Here is a 27,673-nt window from a genome sequence, read left to right on the forward strand (position 1 = left end):
CTAATCCTGTCCCAGTCATGCAGTGCTTTTTTGAGATGCCTACACATGGGGAAGGATTTTTAGGTCTGGGAGCGGGGCATGGTCAGCGGGCCTGGGAGTGGCCGGGAAACGGAAGCTGCCTCAGGGAGCTGAAGAATTTAAAAGCAACAAATAATGATTTTAAAATCCGGAAAAAAAAATGTCCACGCATCAGAATCAGTCACCTGAACGTATACATGATGAAAAGTCTGTCCATACACTTTTATTTTTAAAAATTTAATAACAGAAACCTCATCCTGCCCTCGGATGAGGTTTCATCAAAAATGCAAAGTCTGCCTGACAGATTTGCCCAAAAAAATCAGGGACAATTGGAACTTTATTGGGCTTAATTGCCCTCTTAATTGTCGGCGGGTGCGCTTCCGACTATAGCACCCGCCCACCGACTTAAATATCGCGTGAGGGCGGGATGACATCGGGACATTTGCCCAACGTAATCACATGTTATTTTACACTCGAGCGGGTCTGGCACGCGCCCGCATGCTGAGCTAAAAATTCTGCCCATGATGAGAGCTCATTTTCTCCAATCGCTTTGATAGAGCAAAAAAATCAAAGTGTGGGCCTACAGAGTTTCTGACCACAATCTTGCTCTGTTTTGCTCTACTGTATCCTTCATTGGTGACAGGCTTTTTCCATACAATTTCTTGAAGTTTCTTTGTTTCTTATACAATAAACAATGCTTATGTGATCCCTCTATGGAATTGCATTTGTGAGTTCCACAATCAATTTCATATGTTACAGCAACTAACTTTTTAAAGATGCTTCATGATTTAAACATTGTTCCCAATTTATACAAGGGCTGTATTTTACGTGCCCCTGCCAGGCGTGCTTTTGGTGGAAGGGTACACAAAATAGGGCGGCTGCCCATACCACCACCTTCCAGCCCACTCCCAAGCTTACCCTTGGCGGGGAGGAGGTGGGCAGGCACTGAAATCGGCAGCCCACCGACCACATTTAAATAAATAACCAGGGGTCAACTGAGGTTGTTAACAAGTCAATTGACCACGATAATACACTTCCCACGCCATAAAAAGGTTGGCATGGACAGTCAGGTGGGAGTGGGGAGACCATTTTTTAAAAGCTTTTTCAAAGAGTAGGAAGGAAGGGGGGGATGCTATCTTTAGGGAGGGCCCTTTGTGAATCAGGTGGGGGGTGGGAGGAAGATCTCCCTAAACTGCCCAAATACTTCTTCCCAAGACCCCAGTCTTACCTGGCTCCAGGATGCACAGACCTTCTCCTTGTTCCTGGTTGCAGTCCTGGCAGCGCCCACCAATGTACTCTTGGCATTGTCGGGACTACTGGAGCTGCTGTCTATTTGAATTGACCTCCTAAGGACGTGACTTCCTCCGCAGTGAGGAGCAGAAGTCCCACACTGCCCTAATTCAGCCCACCCGCACCGTGTTATGGCTGCGGGGTGGGCTGGCATGGAGTGGATCAGCTCCATGCCCGCTTTACTTCCAGGGGTTGAGAGGGAGAGGTGGGGGAGAATGGTGGATCTGTCCTCCCCCTCATAATATGCTGCCCTTAGACTTGCTGTTTTCCAACTGTTTAATATTGAAGGATGACTCAACATGTTTATCTTAGTTCTTCTATAACCATTGTATTCAATGAACGGCATGACACTAGGAAGTTCTAAGGAACAAAGGGACCTTGGCGTGTGTGTCCATAGATCTCTGAAGACGGAGGGGCATGGTTAGTGGGGTGGCAAAAAAGGCATTTGGGACACTTGCCTTTATCAATCGAGGCATAGATTACAAAAGTAGGGAGGTCATGTTGGAATTGTATAGAACCTTGGTGAGGCCACAGCTGGAGTACTGTGTGCAGTTCTGGTCGCCACATTATAGGAAGGATGTGATTGCACTGGAGGGGATGCAGAGGAGATTCACCAGGATGTTGCCTGGGATGAAACATTTAAGTTATGAAGAGAGGTTGGATAGACTTGGGTTGTTCTCTTTGGAGCAGAGAAGACTGAGGGGTGACCTGATCGAGGTATGCAAGGTTATGAGGGGCATGGACAGGGTGGATAGGGAGCAGCTGTTCCCCTTAGTTGAAGGGTCAGTCACGAGGGGACATAAGTTCAAGGTGAGGGGCAGGAGGTTTAGGGGGGACTTGAGGAAAAACCTTTTTACCCAGAGGGTGATGACGGTCTGGAATGCGCTGCCTGGGAGGGTGGTGGAGGCGGGTTGCCTCACATCCTTTAAAAAGTACCTGAATGAGCACTTGACACGTCATAACATTCAAGGCTATGGGCCAAGTGCTGGTAAATGGGATTAGGTAGATAGGTCAGGTGTTTCTCACGTGTCGGTGCAGACTCGATGGGCCGAAGGGCCTCTTCTGCACTGTGTGATTCTGTGATTGTCAAGGTAAGTTTTAAGGAAGCACAGCAAAACGGATGTGATGTTGTGACTTGTTTATTTCACTAGTTGAATTTCAGTTTGGGGTGAAGAATTTGTCATTGACCTTAATATTAAACCTTTCAATAACCTTAGAATGCAACTTATGGATAAATTAATCCATTAAAGTGCTTCTGTTTACTTTTCAAAAGCAAATATATTGGTTTGAAATGTGAAAATGTAGAATTACATTGCAGCTTAGGGTTGTGACCGTGATCAATACTCTGGTATGAATTTATGGAATAGATGACTCCCTGACAATCTCAGTATCATTTCTTGTAAAGCATACCATTGGCTTTGCATTAAAATATGTGAATTGTTTCTTGTAGGTTACCGTACATGTTCTCAGGGTTATGGCTAAGGACTACCAACAAAAGCAATTTGCTCACAATTATGGTGTCTTCTTTAAATTCACCATTGTTGGATAATGCAGGTTTTATATGAATTAAAGTCAAATACAATACATCAAACCTCACATCTCCTTAAGATCAGCTTTTATAGACTATCACAATTACCATAAGGTCAGTCTTAACCATTCCTTGAACACAACCGTTTTAAGTCATTTTGCGCATCACAGATTGGCGAGTAGACAGAGTAGGTAGAACTCCTGCACCTACTATTTTTCATTGAGTAATGAGAGGGTTGATTGCAAATTCATACCTTTTGACAACATTCTTATTTTAGGTTTCTCATTAGTTTTCTCTTTTTCTCTGTTTTTATCCTTGTCCTTTTCTTTCTCCAATTCCTCCTTATTAGTTTTATCATCATCTTGAAAACTTGGAGAGCTGGTGAGCTGCAGCTGAATTGAATCCTGCAATACAAAAATTACTAAGAAATAATAATTCCTTTCATCTGTAAAATAACTGGTTATGTTGCTATTATTTGCAATTAATTGTTAATCGATAGGTTGTCCACTTTGCCACCTTCTAAAGAATTATCATTATTGCACAATTTGAAATGGACAGTATTAAGTGTCTTCCTCAGCTAAAAATAATCATGACAAATGTTCACAATTTGAAATAAATTTTATAACACAAGATTATCTTTCATGGAAACAAGTGTTTGATCATAACACTTGCAATTTGCAGTATCCGTCTTTTACAAGCAATACTCAAATTACATCATCTCACCAACAGAAATGGGAATGAATGGCAGACAGCAGTATAGACAGCATACTCCTTTAGCGTTTATATAAACCGAGATTGATGGCCAGTACAAAGACAATTATTCCACATTATCAATTAATATCCAAGTCAAAAATCACAAAGGGTGTACAAATGTTCACAATAAAAGCTAGCAAAATGTTCTCAAACACTTGGTCTTTGGAACAACAAAGCACATTTTATCTCAAAACACTGATATCATAAAGTAAGCACAAAGTTCCTTCAATATATTTTGAACGTACAATAATCCAAACAATTGCAAATTTAATATTGATATAATGGAGACCTTAATGGAAAATGTCACCAATAATCCTCATTGTTACAAGTATTAACCTTATAATATGGAGAGTGGAAACTGGGTTTCTGTACGGTCGAAAGCGTTAGCTCCACAGTTCATGGAAATATGTCCTGTGGTTAAAAGCTGGTTGTAGCAAGCTGCAATTGACCAAAACAATGTCATGCACATGATGATTTTCAGTCTTTTTCTTCAGTTTTGAAACAAAAATGTTTCCCCCATTGTTTCACCCCTTCCCCCTCCCTCCCCTAGGAGGGTTGGGTGGTTTTGATTACTTCAGTCATTCCTGGCTCTGCTGTCAGCAGATATTGTGATGTACAGTTAAGTCCTCCTCTCCTCTTCCTTTAACCAAGCACCTCAATCCACCTAAACTTTGGCAACAAGACTGGCAATTTGCCCAGGTATAAAGGCCAGCACAGGTTCGGTTTTAATTTAAATCGTCCGGTCCTTCAACAGTGAATAAATACGCACACCATCAGGTTAATGCATCCAGCTTCTTAAAAATAACAGAACTAGAATGTAGCATTTCTTCCCTCCTGTCCCTTCTCCTGTCCCCAAAACAGTGTTCTCAATTAAGATTGCTTGACTTCTTGTTCCAGAATCCTTGGTCCATATAGATTTCAGAAACAATGTTCAGCCCATGGCAGTCTTAAGTTTATGTCCTCAAATGCTTATATTTGATGTGATACCGACATCTGGAAAGCACATGCATTATAGAACAGTTAAAGCTTTGCTGACACTAAGGCAGAATATTTAGAATCATAATTCCGCTATGAAAAGTATATGAATTATAGGATACATTGTTGCCTTTTGTTCAGTATTTTTAGTTATCCAAAGTCCTCTCCATATAGCTGGAATGCTTCTGAACTGGGGTTAATGCCTCTCAGCCTGCAATTGTTTCAGTGTTACTATTTCCTCCTTTTGAGGACTGAGGTGAAGAAAATCTTGCAGAGAAAAGTAGCGACATCATAAGCAATCCTTCCTTTTGTTAGGCAGCCTCCTCCCTTAAAGCTTTGCAGCATGTTTGATAAAACAGTACAGGATGAAAGTGAGTTGAAAATGCAAAGAATTACAGCTTCTTGGTTGCATAGCAACAAAGGGCATGTTTTGAGGTATAACAGAAAATAATTGTACAATATAGACACATTTTGCACAATTTCATTATGCTAATAATACATTGCAGCCTTGAAGGACAGTGTATAACAATTAATTAAATCAAACCACATCACTTTTGAAAAATATGTTCATAATGGCTTCAAACTTCTGTGAACAGTTATAACATTTTGGGACATGGTAGGTCTTAATATTCCTAATGCACTAGACTTTCAATGCAACTCTTGTACGGATATTTTCCTTAAGGAAGTATGAAGTGACACAAATCCTTCCTCTCCACATCTTTTAGAGTCAGATGCAGCACTGTTGTAGGAAATGTGCAATGTAGAGGCCATGTCTTGACTCTTGTAGAAGCTTAAGGTTAACAAGTGCAAACTGCAATAATGCTCCAAATACAAGCAATTTTTAATGTATATTTCTGATGAGTATTGTAATGCTAGACAAAATAAAATAAAATAATCATGATACACCTGGCATTTTAATTATAATAATGAATTAAAGTGACAAGCTGGTTGCATTATGTATAAAAAGATCCAGTTAGCTTTTTAGTGCTTAGCAATACAAAACTCACTGAGGAATTTAATAGAAAATCTCTATTCTAGAGTATATTCTGGAGTTATTACATTTTCTCTTTTCAGAGTTACTGAGTATTGTCCCACAGCCAAATATTTTCATGCTAGCATTCAGCAAAATGTTTGAATCAACAAAAGCTTTTGCATTATGAAGCAAAGAGGGTAATTTGAGCTTTGGCAATAGTATAAAATGAGTAACATAGACCGCTCATCCATTATATACTTCCCCCAATTTTTCTTTCCATCAGCTTCAATAAAAACAAACACCAAGAGAGCTGTGGAACTGGTGGCCAATCCAACATTGCCAAGTGTTCAAATTAGCCCCAAAGTTTCTAAAGGTTTCCATAGAAAGAAATCTTAAATCTTAAGTTCATTTCTAACATTGCATTAAAATGATATCAGTTTGTCCTCAATATTTTTACCAAATGGCAATGATTGGTGGTAATGTTTAAGATATTTGCATGTGCATCATTGCAGTTGCCCCATTTGAAACCTGATAGGGTGATCTGAAGTGTGCATTACTAGCTGCTCCCACTCAATTCGTTTCAGTTGAATTTAATATAATTTGCTTACAGATATCCATACATAATGGAGGCCAAGACTGTTATGCCCAGACTGACGATACTTACATGGAAAACAAGTAATGGCTATGAAGAAGAGATCTAAATTTTAGCTAGTTACTGCAAAGAAAATAGACACCTCGGGCTGGAGTTTCATCATGGAGGCGAGAATTGGGAATCAGGAATTTTCCTGACATCGTGATCCCGCCTCTGTCCAAGCACTGCTGGCAGGCTCAATTTTCATATCCTGGAGGGCATGACAGCCTGAAGTTGGGAGATGAAGACAGGCTGTTGCTGAAGCAGCCAGGTTAAAAGGCGTGCCTCCATGCATAGAAACTTTGCCTCAGTTCTTCAGATCAGTGCATGGGCCTCCTCAGCCTCACCCCCTTAACCTCCCTACCTCCTCATCCCCCTGCCCCCTTCATCTCCCCCACCCCCCTTCATCCATCTATCCCCCTCAGCCCAAATACCCCCTTATCCCCTCACACCTTATCTCCCCTACACCCTTTATGCCCTTTTCCTTCTCTCACACCCTCCCCACTCAGCTAGTATCCACCTTATAAACAGAACGCACAAGCCCTATAATAACATTTGTAAGTCTGTGAAAACCTCATAAATCTGTCAAAATAAACAAAGATTACTTGCAAAGGCACTTAAAACCCTAATATCATCTTCAGAATCTTATAAATGTGTCCAAATAAACAAGTATCACTTGAATAGGCATTTAAAAAAATACATTATGCTCTTCCAAAGCTCATACATTTGTAAAAATAAACAAACATCACTTTAATAGGCACTTAAAACCATTCATCTCTTCAGAAGCTCATATATCTGTCAAAGCCATCAAATTCACACTCCCTTGGTCAGCTGCATAAAAAAAACCCTACAGTGTAGAATCCATTATTATCTTTGAAAGCAGCCAAACCATCAAACTCTCATTCCCTGTACAACTGTATAAACAACCCTTACAGTGTAGAATCCATTAGTGCTTTTGAAGGCAGACAATAGTTTCTATATCTGTCACAGCTTTCAAGCAGCCAAGCAGATGGCAAAGCTCTTCTGCAAAAATATAAAGGACAAGCATTGGTAGAGTTTTAACAATTAGCTATTGAGCTCACACTGGGCTAGTTTTTCAATATTGTACAATGCAGAATAGCCATTTATCCTGTGGATAATCTATTCAAATCCATCTGAAGAGTTTTCCACTTTTACAATGTTGTTCTTCATTTGATACTTTGCTAGTTGTCAGAAGTAACTACATGGCAAACAGATTATCAAATGGTCATTTACCTTTCCAGCCACACAGCTGTCATCACTTACTCTAGTATATATAGAGCTAACCCAGGTTACAGTAGTTCACGTTGAACTGTAAAGGAAGCAACACCACTTTAACTCACCTTTTACACCCTTCATACCCCCAACCCATGGCTCAGAAAGCTCCTAAAACATGGCAATCTCATTGAAAATTGCAGTTTTTGAAATGCCCATTCTACAATGGATATGACAACTTGCAAACAATAGCGAGTGGGGTTTCCGACCCACTCCCTTTCTCGCTCTGCTGAAAATAGCCAAAGACTGGAATGGAGTGTTTCTCATGTGTCGGTGCAGCTCGATGGGCCGAAGGGCCTCTTCTGCACTGTGTGATTCTGAGACGTCTGCCTTCACCACACAATGGCCACTTTTTTTCTGATTCCCGACTCTGTGCAATTCCAAAATGGGGCCATAAAATCCGGTCCCAGGCAGCAGTGCCCATATTTAGTTAGATAATGACAGAAAAACAATCAAGCCAAAAGACATCCTTGAAACATATCATATGGCCTCTAATGTAAAAGAAAAGTGAATTTCTGTGGTTAAATCATTGAATTTACTGTGAACAATGCTGGCTGCAAAGGTGAACAAGATGATTCCAAACAATATAAAGCCATACGAGCATGAAGTAAGGCACATGAAGGTGGCATCTGCAGACTGAATGCAGTGTGAGCAAGTGATGAAATCCAGGAATTTGGTAAGGGAATTTGATGCAGAGAGGGAGGAGGTGCTTTTCTGGCCTTTACAAAAAAGGAGTGGTCTATGAAAGGGAGCTGAAGACAGCGAAATCTGAGAGCTGAGGCCTGGGGGGATTGGGCGGAATCTTCGGCTCGGCGAGCAGGGGTGGGGCCCGCTCGCCAAGGCGTAAAATGACGTTGAGCATGCGTCCCAACATCACCACGCATCTTTTTGATTTTCTGTTTGGTGGGTGTGCAGCCGAATCGGCTGTACGCCCGCCGAACTGTCAAAAGCCTATTAAGGCCTGTTAAAAAGCAATTAAGGCAATCAGCTGAGCTGCCCGTCCAACCTTAAGGCTGGCGGGCAGGCAAAAAGCCAGGCAGCCTTCGCATTTTTCATGGAACCTCATCCACAGGCGAGATGAGGTTTCATGAATGATTTAAAATTTTCAGAAACATTTTTATTAAAATTAATGCATGGGACATGTCATAAAAATTTTTACAACACTTTATCAAACTGTTTAAACTTAAAATTAATCTCCCTGAGGCACCTCTGTGCCACAGGGAGATATCTGCACTGCGTGCGAAAGAGCACACTCCCGGATCAGGCAACTACCCGCCCGCACAGGGAGCACACAGCGCTTCCGGGCACACATCATGCTGGGTGGGCCTTAATTGGCCCACCCATGTAAAATGGCGGTGCCCAGCCGATCGGCTGAGCGCCCCCCACCCCCGCCCCCATGCAACCCCCCTGATGGGGAGAAAATTCTCCCCATTAAGTAGGTGCACAGGTGGGTGTGGGTGAGTTTTGAGTCTTTTCCCCCGCTAAACTGGGGCAGTAGTTTAAATGGATACTGGTGAGATATAAGTACTATATTAAACTTATAGCATAGCTAGTTAAACTCCACAATAACTAATTAGTTAAATAAAACAAAATAAAGATGACAGGGCAGGTGATGTGTTGCAGCTGTAACATGTGGGAAAAGCTGGATACCCGTAAAATCCACTGCAACCACATCTGCAGTAAATGTCAGTAGCTTGAGGAACTTTGTATCTGAGTTGATGAGTTGTAGTCTGAGCCTTGGGCATTGCCATACATCAGAGAGGGGAAAGTTCCCTGGGCACATTGTTCTAGAAAGCAGCCTCTTCCCTTAGGCTGGGTACTTCAGATTTAGTCTGTGGTAAGACTGTAAAGGAGGCAAGTATGGGGATCCAAATTGGAGCAATGGAGGAGCCTCAGCCCCTGCAATTGTCCAACAAGTTTGAGGTTCTTGCAGCTTTGTGGATGAGAGCAGGGACTGCAGGAAGGATGAGCAAACTGACCACAGCACCGTGCTGCACGGGGCCACTCAAGTGGTGGGAGCTAAAAGGAATGTAGTTGTCATTGGGGACTGTATCGTGAGGGGGATGGACACTGATCTTTGCAGCCAGGAATGTGAGCTCTGAGGCTGTGTTGCCTGCCTGGTGCCAAGGTTAAGGACATTTCCTCAGGGTTGGAGAGGAACTTGGAGTGGGAGGGCAAGGGTCCAGTCATTGCATTCCATATGTTCCACAACCTAGGTAGGCAAAGAAAGAGCTTCTGTTCAGTGAGTATGAGCAGCTAGGAGTCAAATTAAAAAGCAGAACCACAAAGGTAATATTCTCTGAATTACTACTGAGCCATGAGTAAATTGGAATAGGGTAAGTAAGAACAGAAAGCTGAATGCATGGCTCAAAGATTGATGTGGGAGAAATGGCTTTTGATTCATGGGTCACTGACAGCAGTACTAGGGAAAGAGGGAGCTGTACGATTGGGACGGCCTTCACTGTGCTGGGTCCAATCTCCTGGCAAATCACATAACTAGGGCTGTACAGAGGGCTTTAAACTAAATAGTGCTGGTGAGGGTCACGGGGGGTCATGGGGAGGGTTTGCATGAGGGTAGATTTGGAAAGTTAAAGAGAAAGGACAAGTCGATAGTATAGGGTAGCGCTGCAGGTAATGATAACCAGAGAGTGACAGGAAGGGAAAGGGCATGCAAACATAAGAGTACACCAACAAATAAGGTCAGACTAGGGAAAAATGGTAAAAAGACAGAATTAAAGGTTCTTTATCTAAATGCAGACAGCATTCATAGTAAGATGGATGAATTGATAGCACCAATAGAAACAAATGAGTATGATATGATAGCCATTATAGAGACATGATTGCAAAGTGGTTGGGACTAAAATATTCAAGGGCATTTAACATTTTGGAAGGGCAGGAAAAAAGGAAGAGGTGGTGGGTGACTCTTTTAATAAAGGCTAGGGTCAGTACAGTAGTGAGAAATGACCTTGGTTCAGAGGATCAAAATGTAGAATCAGTTTGGGTTGGGAGAAGAATTGGCAAAGGAAAGAAGTCACTGCTGGAGTGGTTTATAGGCCTCCTGGCAGTAACCACACCATATAGGATGGAGTATAAAAGTAAGGATGTTTTGATACAACTGCAGGACTTTGGCAAGACCACATCTTTGGTACAGTTTTGGTCACCTTACTTAAGGAGAGATGTACTTTCATTGGAAGCAGTCCAGAAAAGGTTCACTAGGCTGGGATGAGGGATTTGTCTTATGAGGAAAGGTTGAGCCTATACTCATTGGAGTTTAGAAGAATGAGGGGTGATCTTATTGATACAAAACAGATTCTGAGGGGGCTTGACAGGATAGATGCTGAGAGGATGCTTCCTTGTGGGGGAATCTAGAACTGGGGGCTCAGTTTAAAAATAAGGGGTCTCCCATTTAAGATGGAGATGAGGAGGAATTTCTTCTCTCAGAGTGTTGCTAGTCTTTGGAATTCTCTTCCTCAGAGAGCAGTTGAGGCTGGGTCATTGAATCTATTCAAGGCTGAGTTGGACAGATTTTTGCTTGACAAGGGAGTCAAAGGGTTATTGGGGACAGACAGGAAACTGGAGTTAAGGCTCAATAGACTGAATGGTCTACTCCTGCTCTTATTTCTTGTGAAACAAAAACAGAAATTGCTGGAAAAACTGGCGTAGTGGTAATGTCACTGGAATAGTAATCTAGAAGCCTGAGCTAATGCTCTGGTGACACCAGGTTCAAATCCCACCAAGGCAGCTGGTGGAATTTAAATTCAATTAATAAATCCGGAATTATGAAGCTAGCTAGTCTTAGTAATGGTGACCATAAAACTATCATTGATTGTTGTAAAAGCTCATGTGGTTTGCTAATGTCTGTGAGGGAAGGAAATCTGCTGTCCTTACCTGGTCTGTCCTACATGTGACTCCAAACCCACAGCAATCTGGTTGACTCTTAACTGCCCTCAGAAATGGCTTAGCAAACTACTCAGTCCAAGTTCAATTAGGGATGGGCACATCCTGCCAGAAATGCCCACATCCCATGAAAGAATAAAAAGGTTGCCTACAAAATAGCAGACATGGCCAGGATTTTCCCCTTGGCGATTTGGGGGCGGGGCCCACTCGCCGAGGGGAAAATGACACTGGAGGAATCCCCGATGTCATCCCGGTCCCTTTAAATTTTTAGGAAGGTGGGCGGACAGCGAAATCAGGCCATTGACAGGCTAGTTAAGGCGGGATGAAGTTTCATGTCCGTTTTGTAAAAAAGTAATAAAGTTTATCTGTTCTTTATTAACATGTCCCATCTCGTGTGACATTGTCATATGAGGTGGACATGTTAATAATTTTTTAACGTTTCTATTTTTACACTTAACTTACCTGTCACGAGTCTCCCTGAGGCAGCACTTTGCCTCAGGGAGCAGTGCGCTCTTTCACACGCATGCGTGAAAGAGCGCACGTTGACAGATGGGGAATCCCTCCCCCCCTGCACAGGAAATGCATAGCGCTTCCTGTTGGGGCTGCCGCTGAGCGGACCTTAATTGGCCCACTTAAAATGGCGGTGGGCCCCGTTTCAGTGGCGGGGGTCGGCTGTCCACACACCGCCGAGCTAGTGGGGCCTGCCCGCCATCCGAGGGCAAAATTCTGCCCATTGCTTTAAAAATAATTGTCTGTGAAATGATCTGGGGCAACCCAAGGTCATCAAAGGCACTTCATAAATGGAAGCATTTACATTGCTATTTTGGTACTGTTGACTCCCCCTGATGCTCACCTCTCCTCACCCCATAACCTTATCAAAGTAAAGTGTTCCCCTGTGGAACACAAGCAATAAATGGTGCTGTATTTCTGATGACTCATCTATCAAATGAAGATTTCCCTTCTCTATTTCCCAATTGATCCTGCAGGATTGCAGAATTCTGAAGACAGCTGAGGCTAAACAGAATTGGTATTGGAAGGAGAGAGAGAGAGAGAGAGAGAGCAAATTACCGTGTTCCAGTTTTTTGCTTATCGCTAGTGATGTAGCAAAGTAAGCAGACATCTGTACACATTTTTTCATGTTGGAAAAACTATGGGATGAGAAATAAAAGTAAATAGAATTGAGACAGTTTGATGGGGAATAATCATGTTAAACAAACTGACTCATCAAGCCCAACACATCCCAGCACAGGTCAACCTCTGCACACCATCACCTCAATGTAAACTTAGACCAGTTTAGGAAATACTCCGCAAAAAATTCTCTCCAATCTCCAGGGAATCAAGCAAGCTCTGGGAGACTGGATGACACAACTTCTAGCAACACACCTTCTATAGGTAGATGTTTGTCATTCTCAGGAGCTCATCCAGCTCCCTTTTGAATTTTTCGGTTGACAATTCGCAAAAATAAAGTACCTTGTAGTGTTTAATCCTGTTTTTGCTTTTGTAACATACCAATGTCTCTTGGTCCTTCCTAACATACCTAGCTCAGTATGAGTCCAATCCTTCCATAAGTTTAAAGACTTCATTCACATCTCCACAAAATAAAACGATCCAATTCTTGACAAATTTGATAATCAAGGACTCTTAAGCTGGATATGAATTTAGAGGTCCTACTTTGAACATTTTCCAGTATTTCTAGATCCCCCATCACGTAGGAGGATTAAAACTAGGCATGGCATTCTAGACAAAGGGTTATGTTTCTTCTTTTGTATTTAATTGTCTTGGCAATAGTGGAAAAAAGACAGTGAATCAGGTTAAATCTCAAACTTGAACGGTGACATCATTGGGCGATCCGACATTGGCAATGAGGATTAATATTGTTGTAATGTGCCTTTAAGGAATAGCAGCATGCCATCACTAGAAGGGAAGTGTGTCATGTAATCCAGTCTCGGTTTCACTTCGGTCCGTGAGCAGAACACAGCACACACAGCTCTGCTGCTGTTAATCCCAACACGTTCAGACATTGTAGACATTCATTCCCACTTGCTAGATAAATTCTTATGGCTTGCTTGTCTGGTTCCGATACACCTGAATCAAGAAACTATAGCTCTGTATACTGTTTAAACATTTTAGCCAGAATCTTCGGGTCGGTGAGCCGGGGCGGGCCCCACTCCCCAACGCGTAAAATGCCACATGGTGATGTCGGGCGTGCGTCCTGATGTCACCGTGCGGCATTCAGATCATCAGTTCAGCGGGCATGCACCGGAGTCAGCTGCGTGCCTGCCGAACTGTCAAAGGCCTATTAAGGCCATTTAAATTCCAATTAAAATAATTAACTGAGCTGCCTGTCCAACCTTAAGGTTGGCGGGCAAGCGAAGAGCCCAGGTGGCCTTCGCATTTATCCTGAAACCTCATCCACAGGTGGGATGAGATTTCATGAAGGTTTTTAAACTTTAATAAAAATCTTTAATAAAGTTCATAGGCATGTCCCAGCTCATGTGACACTGTCACATGAGGGGACGTCTTAAATTTTTTTTCACTTCATTTAAATTGTTAAAAATCAAACTAATCTCCTGAGGCAGCTCTGTGCCTCAGGGAGATTTCTGCACTCTTTCACGTGCCTCCTTCCCCTGCCCGCACAGGGAGTAAAAAGCTCAATTAAGGCCTGCCCATGTAAAATGGCGGCGCGCAGTTGATCATGGGTGGTGATCGGCTGCACGCCCACCCATGCCCGCTCCCGCTCAGCCCCCCGACGGGGAGAAAGTTCTCCCCTTTAAATTCAGATAGTAGGTCAGCTGCATCCCAACTCAAACTGGGAAATTATGTGGATATTTTGACAATATTCCTTTGATCTTCTTCCTTGTTTTATTCAATTTATTGTTCCAAAACCCCAGAAGACATCCTTAATAATCACAACCTCCTCTGGCCTGATCTTTATGATGACTTTGTTTTTCTTTTCTTTTGACTCTCACTTGTTATTGATCTGGCCCACGCCCTGGTCACTTGCCTGTCCCAACTGAGCTACCCTGGTGCTGGTCCTCTTGTCGCGCTGTCCCACTCACAGAACTGACAGGCTAGGTGCTGCAATCTCACCATGTGGGATCCGTCTGCTTACCAGCTTTTTATTTGAGCACTATCTCTGCACTGTGTCTTCAAAGCTTTTCTACGCGGTCACCATGCTACAATTTCAACACTATCTGACACTGCAGCATTGTTGCGGTCTGACCAAAATGTCAAGGGTCATTTCATGCCATAGAGCATGGTCTAAGGCTGTTCACCATGTCATAGCTGTACTCAATCTTGCTGCCATGCTGTCTGGCCACCGCTGAACTCCATGTTGTGTTTTTATAATAATATAAAGGCACCAATCCTCAAAAGGGATTGGGTAAACACGTTGTGTATTCATTTATTGAGACTAGGTACATGAGAACATTTACACAAAGGTATAAAGCTTGAAGACATCAGCAGCAGAGCTATGTGTGCTGTGTTCTGCTCACAGGCCAAAGTGAAGCTGAGACTGGATCACATGACACAGGTTCCTTCCAGTGATGGCATGCTGCTAGCCCTTATAAGCATATTACAACAAATATATTTGATTAATATATTGGGTTAGGTTGCTGAACATTTGGAGTTGGATATTGCTTTTGGTAGATTGGAAGGTGCTGCGCTTAGAGGTGTAAATCTGTTTGACCCCAGTGGTGAAGTCAGTATATTGAGTATGGGAAAGGAGGAGTTTGGTGCTTATGCCGACAGCAGGAGCTGGCTTCTTGACAGTGACAGTGGCAATGTCAACACAGTGAGTGCAATGGAGCACTTTGTTACTCTATAATGCTGGGGCATCAGTGAGGGAGGCATTCAAATCACTTGCTAGCACAGGATCTACAAGGGAGTAAAGGGCAGGCAGGAAACTAGAGTTAAGGCCACAATAAGATCAGCCATGATCTTACTGAATGGTGCACCAAGCTTGATGGGCCAAGTGGCCTACTCCTTATGATCTTATGAGCTCACATCTTAATATCCTACTAACGGTCGCAATAACCTCATAGCACTTGTCATGAACCTTCAATAACTTATGCGCTACAATCACAGTAGCATGGTGGTTATGTTAGTGAGCTAGCAATTCAGAGGTCTGCACTAATGACCTGGAAGCATGAGATCAAATCCCATCTTGGCTATTGGGAAATTTAAATGCAATTAAATAAATGGGGAATTAAAAAGCTCGTATCAATAATGATGACTATGAAACAATTGGATTGTTGTAAAAATCCAGCTGGTTTATTAATGTTTGTCAGGGGAAAAATGTCTGCCATCTTTACCCAGACTACATGTGACTCCAGACTTTGAGCAACACGGTTGATTCTTAACATCCCTCTGAAATGGCCTACCAAGCCTCTCAATCGTATTCAAGAAGGCAGCTTACACCACCTTCTCAAGGGGTTATTTGGGATGGCTAGTGGCCTTCCCAGCGATGCCCACATCTGTGAACAAATAAAAAAAACCCACCAAGTTCATCAGTAAATAAGATGAAGAGCAACAGTCCTAACCCGAACACGGATGCCTGTCGGACTCCACTAATGACCAGATCCACAGCACCTCTAGAATTAATAAATATCCTCTGCCCAGGAATGCAGTAAACTTCTTATCCAGCCCAATATATACCCAGCAATATAACAAAGTTCAACCTTGCTTAGTAGCCGCTTGTGCAGCGCTTTGCCAAACGCTTTTTGAAAGTGGTGATTCACAATGTCCACTGGGTTTCCAAAATTTATAACTGCCTCAAAAAATTCAACCAATTTTAACCAATGTTAAGCTGGACTTCCTTTTTCAGATTCCTTAACCTGTTCTGTTCTCAGGCTGGAGGCAGTAGCAGTGGCGGCTGAAAAATCAGAGCGGGAGCTGAGTGCAGACCGTCCAGAGTTTTCCAAAAAAAAAAATCAAGGAATAAAGTCAGAGGGCAGCAGGTACACAGGAGTTATGGTCACATTTTCAGGAGGGGAGGAAGTTTAAAAGTAGGACCTGGAAAGTAGCAATCTCTGCATTACTCCCAGTACCACACATTAGTGAAAATAGAAATAGGAAGATAGGGAGGGTCAATGCATGGCTTGAGGCATGGTGCAGGAGAGAAGTCTTCAGATTCATGGGATATTGGAACCAGTTCTGGGGCAGGAAATGCCAATTCAAAAGGGTCGAGTTGCGCCTCAACAAGTCTGGGTCTGCTCACATTACTGGGACTATTCTATGGGCTTCCAAATAGTAAGAGTGAGGTAGAGCAGCAAACCTGCAGGAAAATCACAGAGGTGTGCAAGAGCTATCGGGCTGAATTTTATGGGGCCTGCTCGTTGCCTGCTCGCTGCCACGGCATTCTGCCAGCGACTGGGAGGTGGAGGATTACCCTCCTGCCCAAAGAACACAAGAACACAAGAAATAGGAGCAGGATTAGGCTACATGGCCCATCGAGCCTGCTCCACCATTCAATATGATCGTGGCTGATCTTGGGTTTCAACTCCATTTTCCCACCCGCTCTCCATATCCCTTAATCCCTGAGAGACCAAAACCTGTCAATCCCAGCCTTAAATGTATTCAATGATGGAGCATCCACAACTTTCTAGGGTAAAGAATTCCAAAGATTCACCTTCTGAGTGAAGTTGTTTCTCTTTGTCTCTGTCCTACATGATCCTGAGACTGTGTCGCTATATTTTAGGTTCCCCGACCAATCTTTCAGCATTCACCCTATCAAGCCTCTTCAGGATTTTGTAGATTTCAATGAGATCGCCTCGCATTCTTCTAAACTCCATAGAGTATAAGCCCAATTTACTTAGCCTCTCATCATAGGACAACCCCCTCATCCAAGGGACCAATTTAGTGAACCTTCATTGTACTGTCTCCAATGCAAGTATATCCTTTCTTAAATATGGACACCAAAACTGCACACAGCATCCCAGGTGCAGTCTCACCAAAAACTTGTGCAACTCTAGCAATATATCTATATTCCTGTACTCCAATCCCCTTGCAAAAAAAATTGCCTTCCTAATTGGTGCTGTACTTACATGCTAACTTTCTGCATTCCTTGTAGGAGCACACCCAAGGCTCTTTGAACATCAACACTTACAAGTTTCTCGCCTTTTAAAACATATTCTGCTTCTTCATTCTTATGACCAAAGTGAATAACTTCACATTTTCCTATGCTATGCTCCATCTGCCATCTTGTTATCCACTCACTTAATGTGTCTATATCTCTTTGTAGCTGCTCTGTGTCCTTCCCACAGTTAAGTTCATCTTAATTCCACCTAGCTTGGTATCATCAGCAAGTTAGGTACATTACTCTGTGTCTCTTTATCTAAGTCATTAATATAGATTGTAAATAGCTGAGGCCCCAGCACTGATCCTTGCGGCACTCCAGTATTCACTGCCTACCAACTTGAAAAAGTCCTGTTTATGCCCAGTCTCTATGTTCTAGCCATTAACCAATCCTCTATTCGTGCTAATATATCACCCCCAACTCCATCAGCCCTTATCTTGCCCATTAATCTTTTGTGTGACATTTTATTGAATACCTTTTGGAAATCCAGGTATATTACATCTACTGGTTCCCCATTATCTAACCTACAAGTTACATCCTCGAAAGCTTTAATAAATTTGTTAAACAGGGTTTCCCTTTAAGAAAACTTGTTCTAATCATACTGTGCTTTTCTAAGTTCATTGTTAAGACTTCCTTAATAATAGATTCCAGTATTTTTTCCAAAACTGATGTTAGGGTAACTGGCCTGTAATTCACTGTTTTCTCTCTCCCTTCTTTCTTGAAAAATGGTGTGTAACGTTTGCCAACTTCCAACCTAGTGGGACTGTTCCCGAATCTAAGGAATTTTGGAAAATCATAGCCAGCACTTCCACTGGGCTGAATAATACACGGGAAAGGGGTGCAGAAACCACAACGGCGTGGAACCCACATGCTCCATGCTGCCCTGCACCCCCTGCCATAAAGCGCTGCGGGGCTGATTAATGAGGGCCGAGTGGTACTTTTGCCCCTCACTGAGGCAGAAGTCCTGCCTTCTGGAGCTGCCAGGCAATCAGCTCCATCAGTTCTGACAGCGCCAATAAGGCGTGAGAGGCCGCTGCCGGGACTGCTGGTGAAGGGAGGACCCCAAGGCCTTGGATCCCCAAAGCAGGTAAGTGTAGGGTCTTGGGGCGGGAGGGTTTAGGTAGGTAAGGGAGAGGGGCAGTGGGGGTAGGGTTGGAGGGAAGGGGTGGGTTTAAGGAAGGGAGTAGGTAGAAAGGAAAGGAGGGGGGCAAGCTAAGGGGAGGCTGTGCCACGATTGGAAAAGGGCAGCCCCTGAAGAGCACCCCACTCTTACTTCCCACCCTTTAAACATTTCAGTGAAAAAAATTGGGCTTCCCGCTCCTGCCCTGCTGCCCACACCAAACGTTTTATAGTATGGGCAGAATATTATCAGGGTCAATAGGCTTGGTAACAAGTCTAATTGACCATTAACTGGTCATTTAAATATGGTGGGTGGGCTGCTGATTTGGGCACCCTCCCGTCCCCTGTTTTGTGGGGGAGAGCTCGGGGTCAGCGGGAAGGTGGTGGGAATGGCACCCACCCCAACTGTGCCGGGGCATGTAAAACTCAGCCCACTATCTCTGCAGCTAACTCCTTTAGAACCCCATGGTGTAGGCCATCAGGCCTTGCAGGTTTATCGGACTTTAGTCCCTTAAGTTTCTCCAATACTTTATTTCTGCCAATTGTGCCACTTAACTGACCAAGTAAAGACCTTTACCCACCACCGATCGCATTTTACCGGCATCAGGCAGGCCCTCTGCTAAGCGCAGAGATCGCCAGGTGACCCCTGCTAGCCTCCCTGTGGGTTGGGGGTGGACCCTCCTAACTGAGCAGCTTGTGGCCCACCCCACACCCCCGCCCCTGGCAACAATGGCCACCACTGCAGCAACCTGCCCTCACCAACCCAAACTACCATCTTCCTTGGGCCTGCCTGACTGGCACCAGCATCCCTGACCCACTTACATTGTTCTGAGGGGGTTGTGCATCCTGCAGCTCCAGGCTGGGTGCAGTCCCAGCAGTGGCTCCAGCTCTCGGAGACACCATTGAGAATGAAGAGCTGCCAGCCCTCTGATTTACCAGCAGCTCTTGGAGGCAGCATTTTGTTGCTTTGAGAGAGGAGAGCCCTGCTGGCAGCACATTAGCTGCCTGATTGCCATAGAATCCAGTCTGGCTTCCCCCAAACAGCTTAAAGCTGGGTTGCCACCAATTTTCCTGCCCGTCACAGGGGAGCTGCCACCCACAACAATATCTAGCCATAGAAAGGTGATATTGGGGAATTTAATTACTTTAATTGGGATAATACAAAGTAAAAGGGTAAGGAGGGGAAGAAATTTCGAAAATTTGTTCAGGAGAACTTCCTTAACCAGTATGTTCTTAGCCCAATGAGGAAGGAGCTCGACCTGTGGCTCGGGACTGAGGTAGGCCAAGTGGACCAGGTGCCTGTTGGGGAACATTTGGGTAAGAGTGATCGTTGTATCATAAAGTTTAGATTAGTAATGGAGAAAAGCAAGTAACAGTCTAAAGTAAAACTTCTAAGTTGGAAGAGGGCTACCTTCAATGGGATGAGAGGGCTTCTAGCCAGGGTAAAATGGGACCAAAGATTGGCAGGTGATCTTTAAGAAGGAGATGTTTCAGGTACAGGCTAGCAACATTCCAACAAGGAGGAAAGCTAAGGGAACCAAAGACAGAGCTCTTTGGATGATGAAAGACACAGAGAATATGATGAAACAAATTGGATAATGCATGTCAGGTGAATTCATCAAGCAAGAGCCAGGCCAAATACAATAAGTTGAGAGGGGAAGTGAAGAGGAAAATAAGACTGTCAAAGAGAAAACATGAGAATAGAATTGCTGTTACCACAAAAGGGAATCCAAAAATCTTTTACTGGCATGTAAATAGTAAATGATAGTAAGAGGTGGATTGAGGCCTTTAGGGACAAAGAGGATAATATATGTTTAGAGCTGCAGGGCAAGGCTGGAATACTTAATGAATACTTTGTATTGGTGTCTACTGAGGAACAGGCTGTTGCCAAAACATTGGTAGAAATGGAAATGGCAGAGGTAATGGATAGGGTGAAAATGGATAGGAAGGAATTACTGGAAAAACTGGCTATGCTTAGAGTGGATAAATTGCCTAGACAGATGGCTTGCACTCCAGGTTACTGAAGGAAGTAGGAGTGGATATAGTGGAAATTCTTGCCATAATCTTCTACTTCCCTAGATATGGGGGAGGTGCCACAGGGTTGGAGAGTGGAAAATGTAACACCCTTATTCAAGAAAGGGTGTAAAGGCATTTCTAGTTAGTCTTGGTCGGTTGGTTTAACATCACTGATGGGTAAGGTTTTAGAAACAATAATCAAGGGAAAAAAATCAATAGGCACTTCGAGAGGTTTGAGTTAATTAAGGAGAGCCAGCATGGATTTCAAAAAGGCAACTGTGCTTGACTTATTTAATTGTATTTTTTGATGAAATAACAGTGAAGATTGATGAAGGGAAAGCAATAGATACTGTCTATATGGATTTTAAGGTAGCATTTTACAAAGCAACATATCAAACGCTGGTTAATGAAATTGAGGCTCATGGAATAGGAGGATCAGTTTCAGCTTAGATAAAAAATTGGCTTAAGGCAGAAAACAGTGAGTCATGTTAAATGGTTGTTTTTCATACTGGAGGATGGGTAGACAGTGATGTCCCCCAAGGATCAGTGCTAGGAACACTGCTTTTCTTGATATATAAAAATAGGTTGGATATTGGGAAACAGTGTAAAATTTCAACATTTACTGATGATGCAAAACTTGGAGATGTGGCAGACAGTGAGAATGATACCAACCAATTGCAACAGGACATAGAGCGGCTAGGGGCTGCATTTTCCAATCGGCGAGTGGAGGCAGGGCCCGCTAACCGATGCATAAAATGACGTGGGGTGATGTCGGGCGTGCGTCCCAACGTCACCCCATGGCATTTAGATTTTCAGTTTGGTGAGCGCGCAGCTGACTTGGCTGTGTGCCCGCCAAACATTCAACAGCCACTTAAGGCCTTTAAAAAAGTAATTAACCCAATTAATGGACCTGCCTGTCCAACCTTAAGGTTGACAGGCAGGCGAAGAGCCCAGGCAGCCTTCAGAAAAAACATGAAACCTCATCCATGGGCAGGATGAGGTTTCATGAGGGATTTAAAATGTGCACAAAATTTTTAAATAAAAGTAATTGACATGTCCCTGCTCGTGTTACATGAGGGGACATGTCAGGAATTTTTTTTCTCCCTTTAATAAAGTTTTCAAACTTGAGCCGAGCTCCCTGAGGCAGCACTTTGCCTCAGGGAGATCTGTGTGCTCTTCCGCGCGCAAACGCGAAAGAGCGCACTCCCGGCTCAGGGAATCACCCACCCCCCTGCCCGCACAGGGAGTGCACAATGCTTCTGGGTGGACATCATGCTGGGGGGGCCTTAATTGGCCCGCCCACGTAAAATGGCAGCACGCCCCTGACTGGAGGCGCCAATCGGGAATCTGCCCGCCCGCGCCCGCACAACTCCCCCCCCGATGGGGGGAAAATGCTGCCCGAGGAGAATAGGAAGACAAGTGGCAGATGGAATTTAACACAGGGAAGTGTAAGGGATAGAGAAAGGCAGTATATTCTAAATGGCACAGTTCTAAAGAGCAGGGACAGAGGAATCTCGAGGTTCATGTGCATGGAACTTTGAAAGTGGCAGGATATAATGACAGAAGAGTTAGCAAAGTGTATGGGATCTTAGGTTTCATCAATAGAGGTATTGAGTACAAAAGAAGGAAGTTGTGCTGAAACTGTATAAAGCTCTGGTTAGGCCATAACTAGAACATTGTGCCCAGTTCTTGTCACCACACATTAGGAAGGGTGTGAAGGTCCTTGAGAGGGTCCAGAGGAAATTTACCAGCATGGTCCAGGATGAGTAATTTTAGCAACCTGTAGTGATAGATGTTGTCTATATGGATTCTAAGGTAGAATTTTACAAAGCAACATATCAAACGCTGGTTAATAAAATTGAGACTCCTTGGAGATTGAGGGGAGTTTTGATAGAGGGTTGTAAGATTATGACAGGTTCAAATAAGATAGGCAAATAAGCGCCATTCCCATTAGCTGATGGTACAAGGACTAGGGGACACAGATTTAATGTTTTGGGCAATAGATGCAAGGACGATGTGAGGAAGAACTTTTTTTACACAGTGAGTGGTAATGATTAGGAACTTGCTGCATACAAGGGTGATAGAAGTGGAGGTGTTGAATGATTTCAAAAGGAAATTGTATAGGAACTTGAGGAAAATAAACTTGCAGGGTTACAGGGATATAGAGCAGGGAATGGGACTGACTGGATTGCACTACAGAGTGCCAGCATGAACTTGATGGGTTGAGTGGCCTCCTTCTGAACTGGAATTATTCTTTGTTTTTATGACTCATTTCTAGTGATTTCTTCTGGCAGCCTGCCTATAACCAAAGTCAAACTAATGGGCCTGTAATTGGCTGGTTCTGACTTATTGCCTTTATTAAATATTGGTAAGGCTCCTTCAGTCCATGGGTACAATCCCAGGCCCCAGCCAGTTATTAAAAACATGAGCAGGTCTCTTGCATAGGAAAGCTTCAGTTTTTGAGAGTCAGAGGGCTGAAGGTTGAGGGAGGGGTGTATTGTTCAGATATGGAATTTGACACAAGTAAGACAGAGGCATCATAGACCTACAGAAACAGACCCAAATTTAACACATAGGGTAGGCATAAAACAACAAAGACACACTGCACTGAATTCTCCCCTCCACCACCCTCCCATCTCCAGTGCAAGGACATAGCTTTTTGATTATTGTTGAGTTTTCTCATTAAGATCTGCAATAGCTGGAGTTAGTAATGCAAGTCTTAAATCCTCAACCATTGGCGTTATGAAGCATAAGTTTATGGAATCATCACAAACTTCAGTAGGAAGAAACCACAATTTGACCAACATATATATGACACATAATTTGTTGTTAAAACAACAACAATAACTTATATTTATACAGTGCTATAATATAATGAAACATCCCGAGGCACTTCAAAGGAGTATTATTAAAAAAGTATGACACTGAGCCATATAAGGAGATATACGGTCAGATGACCAAAAGCTTGTTCAAAGGGGTTGGTTTAAGAAGTGTCTCAAAACAGAAAAGCAAGATGGAGAGGCATAGGGAGGGAATCCCAGGGCTTGCAGCCTAGGCAAATGAAAGCATAGCCACAAATTGTGGAGCAATTAAAATCAGAAAGGCTCAAGAGGCCAGAATTAAAGAAGTGCAGATATCTCAGAAGGTTGTGCACTTGTGTGATTGGAGAAGATTACAGAGTTGGGGAGGGGCGAGGCCATGGAGGGAGTTGAAAACAAGGATGAGAATTTTAAAATCAAGACGTTCTTGACTGGGGTCCAATGTAGGTCAGTAAATACAAAGGTGATAGGAGAGCAGGACTTGCTGTGAGTTAAGTCTTGGGCAGCAGAATTTTGGATGACCTCAAGTTTATGGCTAGAGTCTGGAGACCAGCCAAGAGTGTGTTGCAATAGTTGAGTCTAGAGGAAAGAAAGGCATAGATGAGGGTTTGAACAGCAGATGAGCTGAGACAGGGTTGAAGTGAAGTGACGCTATGGAGGTGGAAATATGAGGTTAGAAACTCATCTTGGGATCAAATGTGACATCAAGGTTGTGAACAGACTGACTTAATATTAGATTGTTGCCAGGGAGGGCGATGGAGTCAGTAGCAAGGGAATGGAGTTTGCAGTAGGCAAAATGGCTTTTGTCTTCCCATTATTTAATTGGAGAAAATTACTCCTCATTCAGTACTCGATATCAGATAAGCAGTCAGATAATTTAGCAACAGTTTAAGAGTCAAAAGAAGTGACGGTGAAATAGAGCTGCGTATCGCCAGTGTGCATATGAAAACTAACGCTGTGCCTTCAGATAATGTCACCAAGGAACAGCACATAGATGAGAAATAGGGAGAGCCAAGGATAGATCCTTGGGGGACACCAAAGCTAATGGTGCAGGAGCAGAAAGAGAAGCCATTGCAAATCATTCTCTGGCTATAATTAGATAAAAATGGACTCATGTGAGAATAATTCCATCCAGCTGAACAAATCTGGTCTGGCATTGGAGAAGGATGGTGTAGTCAACCATAAAGGAAGCAGATAGTGTTGCCATATGGTGATTGGAGAGAGTGTGAAGGGTTCTCAAAATTCCCACATTTTTCATATCATCAACAAGGATATGACTTTTGGACTTTTATGGCAGGGGACCCAACTGCTGAGTTAAGTGTAGAACCCTGCAAACGGGAGGCTGGGCCCATGGGGCCTGGGACTGGACATGCCCGGGCTTGTTGAATGCAGTGTGGATTGTTGCCTGTAACCAGACAACGAGAGGAGTTAGAATACGCATTCTTCCCTTTCAAACAATCAACCCAGAGAAAGACTTCATCTTACACAAAACTAAAGCCCATCAAAATCATGCATAAATAATCACTATTAACTACTAAGGCAGGAAGGCAGAAATCAATGCAATTATGCGAGCCCATCAATACTCCACACATACAATGGCTTTCAGTTCAAGACTAGTTACGAGGACAGGAAGACAATGATAAACATCATGCGAGCCCATTAAAAACAATGAGACAACAATCACCTGAAGAAGCCCACCAAAAAATCAGACAAAGAATTAACCTTGATTTGGATTGAGATAAGAAATTCGACAAAACAGTATAACTGGGCCACCAGTTACGAAGGGGAAGTGGACACGGGAGGGTGATCAGTTTTTGGAGAGCTAGCTAAGCCAAGCGGAGGAAGGAGGTCTGGAGGTTTGCAGGCCCGCTGGCAACATCACGGCGAGGGGCATGGGGCAGCAGGCTCAACCGAAGACAGCAAGGCCGCAATCGCAGCCCTCCACGAAGATTGACCACCCACAACCGTGCCCTCCACCCAACAGAAGAACCTTCGCAGATTCCACAGACCAGGACCACGTGGGGTCGGCAGGCCCCAGAGGACACAAAGAGCGTACCCCAAAACTGCAACCGGCTTACCTGGCTGGATTTCGAACTGTCAAGTAACGCTGGTTGGTGAGCATGATCCCTGACCTCTCCTAGTTCAATTTAGTTAGGTTTTGGGGGTGGGACAAGGGTAAGAGGATTAATAGCATTATTTTCCCTCGTTATGCCGTGTGTTCCCCATTCTTAACTAAGTGTACTTTGTTGGTCTATATAGTCTCAGTGTAATCCTAATGTTATAAATTCATTTGTGACTTCAGTAAACCTAGTTTTTTTCTTGCACCAAAACCAGTTGTCTGCTGCACTTTGTCACAACCCCCAAATAAGTCCAAGGTCTAGAACCCAGGGAGTGGGAGCAATTCGGACCGCTCAGAAGTCAGTGGTGAAGCTGACACACACCACCACCCCCTACAAGTGACAACTAATTTAGTCACTGTTTGAAGTTGTGGGATTAAACTTTGACTTCTGTAGTAGCAGAAAACAGCAATGGCTTCAATGGAAAAGGAGATCTGATGGATTATAAATTGTGTTGTTGATCTGATGTTTACCAATTTGTGCTATTCCTGAAGTTGAATTTCACACCCTGTAAGGCTAAAGTTGGTGAATAAACCTGATCTAAACTGACATGGTCACTTGATCACTTAAGCACACCAAAGATTATGAGAAGGCACATTTTTGAGAGGCGAAGTGAAAGTTACACATCATCTGTCAAAATTTTGAGCAGTAAGGAGGGAATTTTATGGCCCTGTTGTGGTGGGGGCAGCAACGTAAATGCGGCGAGCCGTTCAAAAGTCCATTGACTTTGGCGGGACTGGAAAATCCCACTGGCGGCAGGGGCTGGAAAACTCCCCCCTTAAGTGTCTGAATATTGAAAACCGAGAAACAAAAAGCACGACTAAAATACTTAGCAAACTTAAGCAAAAAAAAACAAATCTGCTGTGTACAAAGCTCCGACTTCCCCTTAGTCTCCCCATCTTCATGAAAAAACATTTGCCAAAACTTTCCCATTTCTACATTCATTAATCCTTTCCCATTTGTTTCCTAACTTATATCAAGATGCATTGCAAGGTCACCTATGAATGTTGTCATTGTGATAAAAATTATACAGGAATGTTTTGCCCATTTTCAAAAGAAAGGGAATGCTTATGAAAAAGAAAGGCTTCTCAAATCATTCCAGTAGACTGCACATGGCAGGTTCTTACAAGCAATTTTGTAAGTTCCTGTGACTCAAAGAGATTCAGCTTTCAGATGACAAGAACTTTGGGCAGAATTTTGCCCCCGTTGGGCGGGCCCAGTGGGCGTGCCCGGGAGCGGTCGGGAAGCCGACTGTCACCGGCGATCAGGCCCCGACCACGATTTCACGTTGGCTGGCCAATTAATGGCCAACCAGCATGAATCGCGCGCTGCAGTGCTTAGCATTGCTAGGAAGGGGGGCAGGGGTGGGATGGGAGGGGAGGGGAGGGGGGTGGAGCGTGTAAGTTCGTGCGGGTGCGCGCAGTAAAAGCTCCCTGAACAATAAAAATTAAGAATTTTAAAATAATGAAAACATGTCCCCTCGTGTGACTCTGTCACATGAGCAGGGACATGTTAAATACGAGCGCAAAAGGTTTTTTTAAATCGTTGGATGAAACCTCACGGGGTTTCGCCAAAAATGCTAAGGCCGCTTGGCATTTTTGCCCACCCTCCAACCGAATGATTGGACAGGCAGCAAAAAATTCCAAACAATTAGTTGATTAAGGGCCTTAATAGGCTGCTTAGTTGTCGGCGGGTGCACTGCTGACTCCCATGTGCGCTTGCTGAGGTCGCTGCGTGTCACTTTAGGCTCGTTCGGGTCAGGCGCATGCCCGCCTGACGAGTGCAATGTTCTGCCCTTTGTCTAGAGAGAAAAGAAACATGGGCCAGAATTTTATGTCTTGCAGGCAGGCACGCTCCCGACTGGAACGGACGTGAAGTACCACGAGCTGACATCAGGCAAGCGTCCCGATGTCATCCCGCTCGTGAGCAATCTTCAGGTTGGCTGGCGTGCGCAGGTAATAGAGCCGTACCTGCCAACAAATAAAGGGCCACTTAAGACCATTAAAAAGGCAATTGATCCCTATTTTACGTTGCCCATGTGATTTCATGCTCCTCACACAGGCAAAACGGGCAGGCGAGCAGCCCACTTTTAACGAAACCTCATCCAAGGGCGGGATAAAAAGGGTCAGCAGCATTGCCATTGTGAGTAATGAAGAGTTTAGGAGATT

At 43.7% G+C, this 27,673-nt stretch overlaps 1 protein-coding gene across 1 annotated transcript in view; it reads right to left on the minus strand.

Moving 5' to 3' along the window:
* LOC144679584 (cAMP-regulated phosphoprotein 21-like) overlaps positions 1–27,673 on the minus strand; it is a 463,756-nt gene that overhangs the window by 159,208 nt on the left and 276,875 nt on the right. The window contains exon 9 of the mRNA XM_078540103.1: positions 3,090–3,240. Within this exon, the coding sequence (XP_078396229.1) occupies positions 3,090–3,240 (151 nt within the window). The remainder of the gene's footprint in view (positions 1–3,089; positions 3,241–27,673) is intronic.

Source organism: Cetorhinus maximus, chromosome 4 (genome assembly GCF_964194155.1).
Source record: "Cetorhinus maximus chromosome 4, sCetMax3.hap1.1, whole genome shotgun sequence".
NCBI classification, from domain to species: Eukaryota; Metazoa; Chordata; class Chondrichthyes; order Lamniformes; family Cetorhinidae; genus Cetorhinus; species Cetorhinus maximus.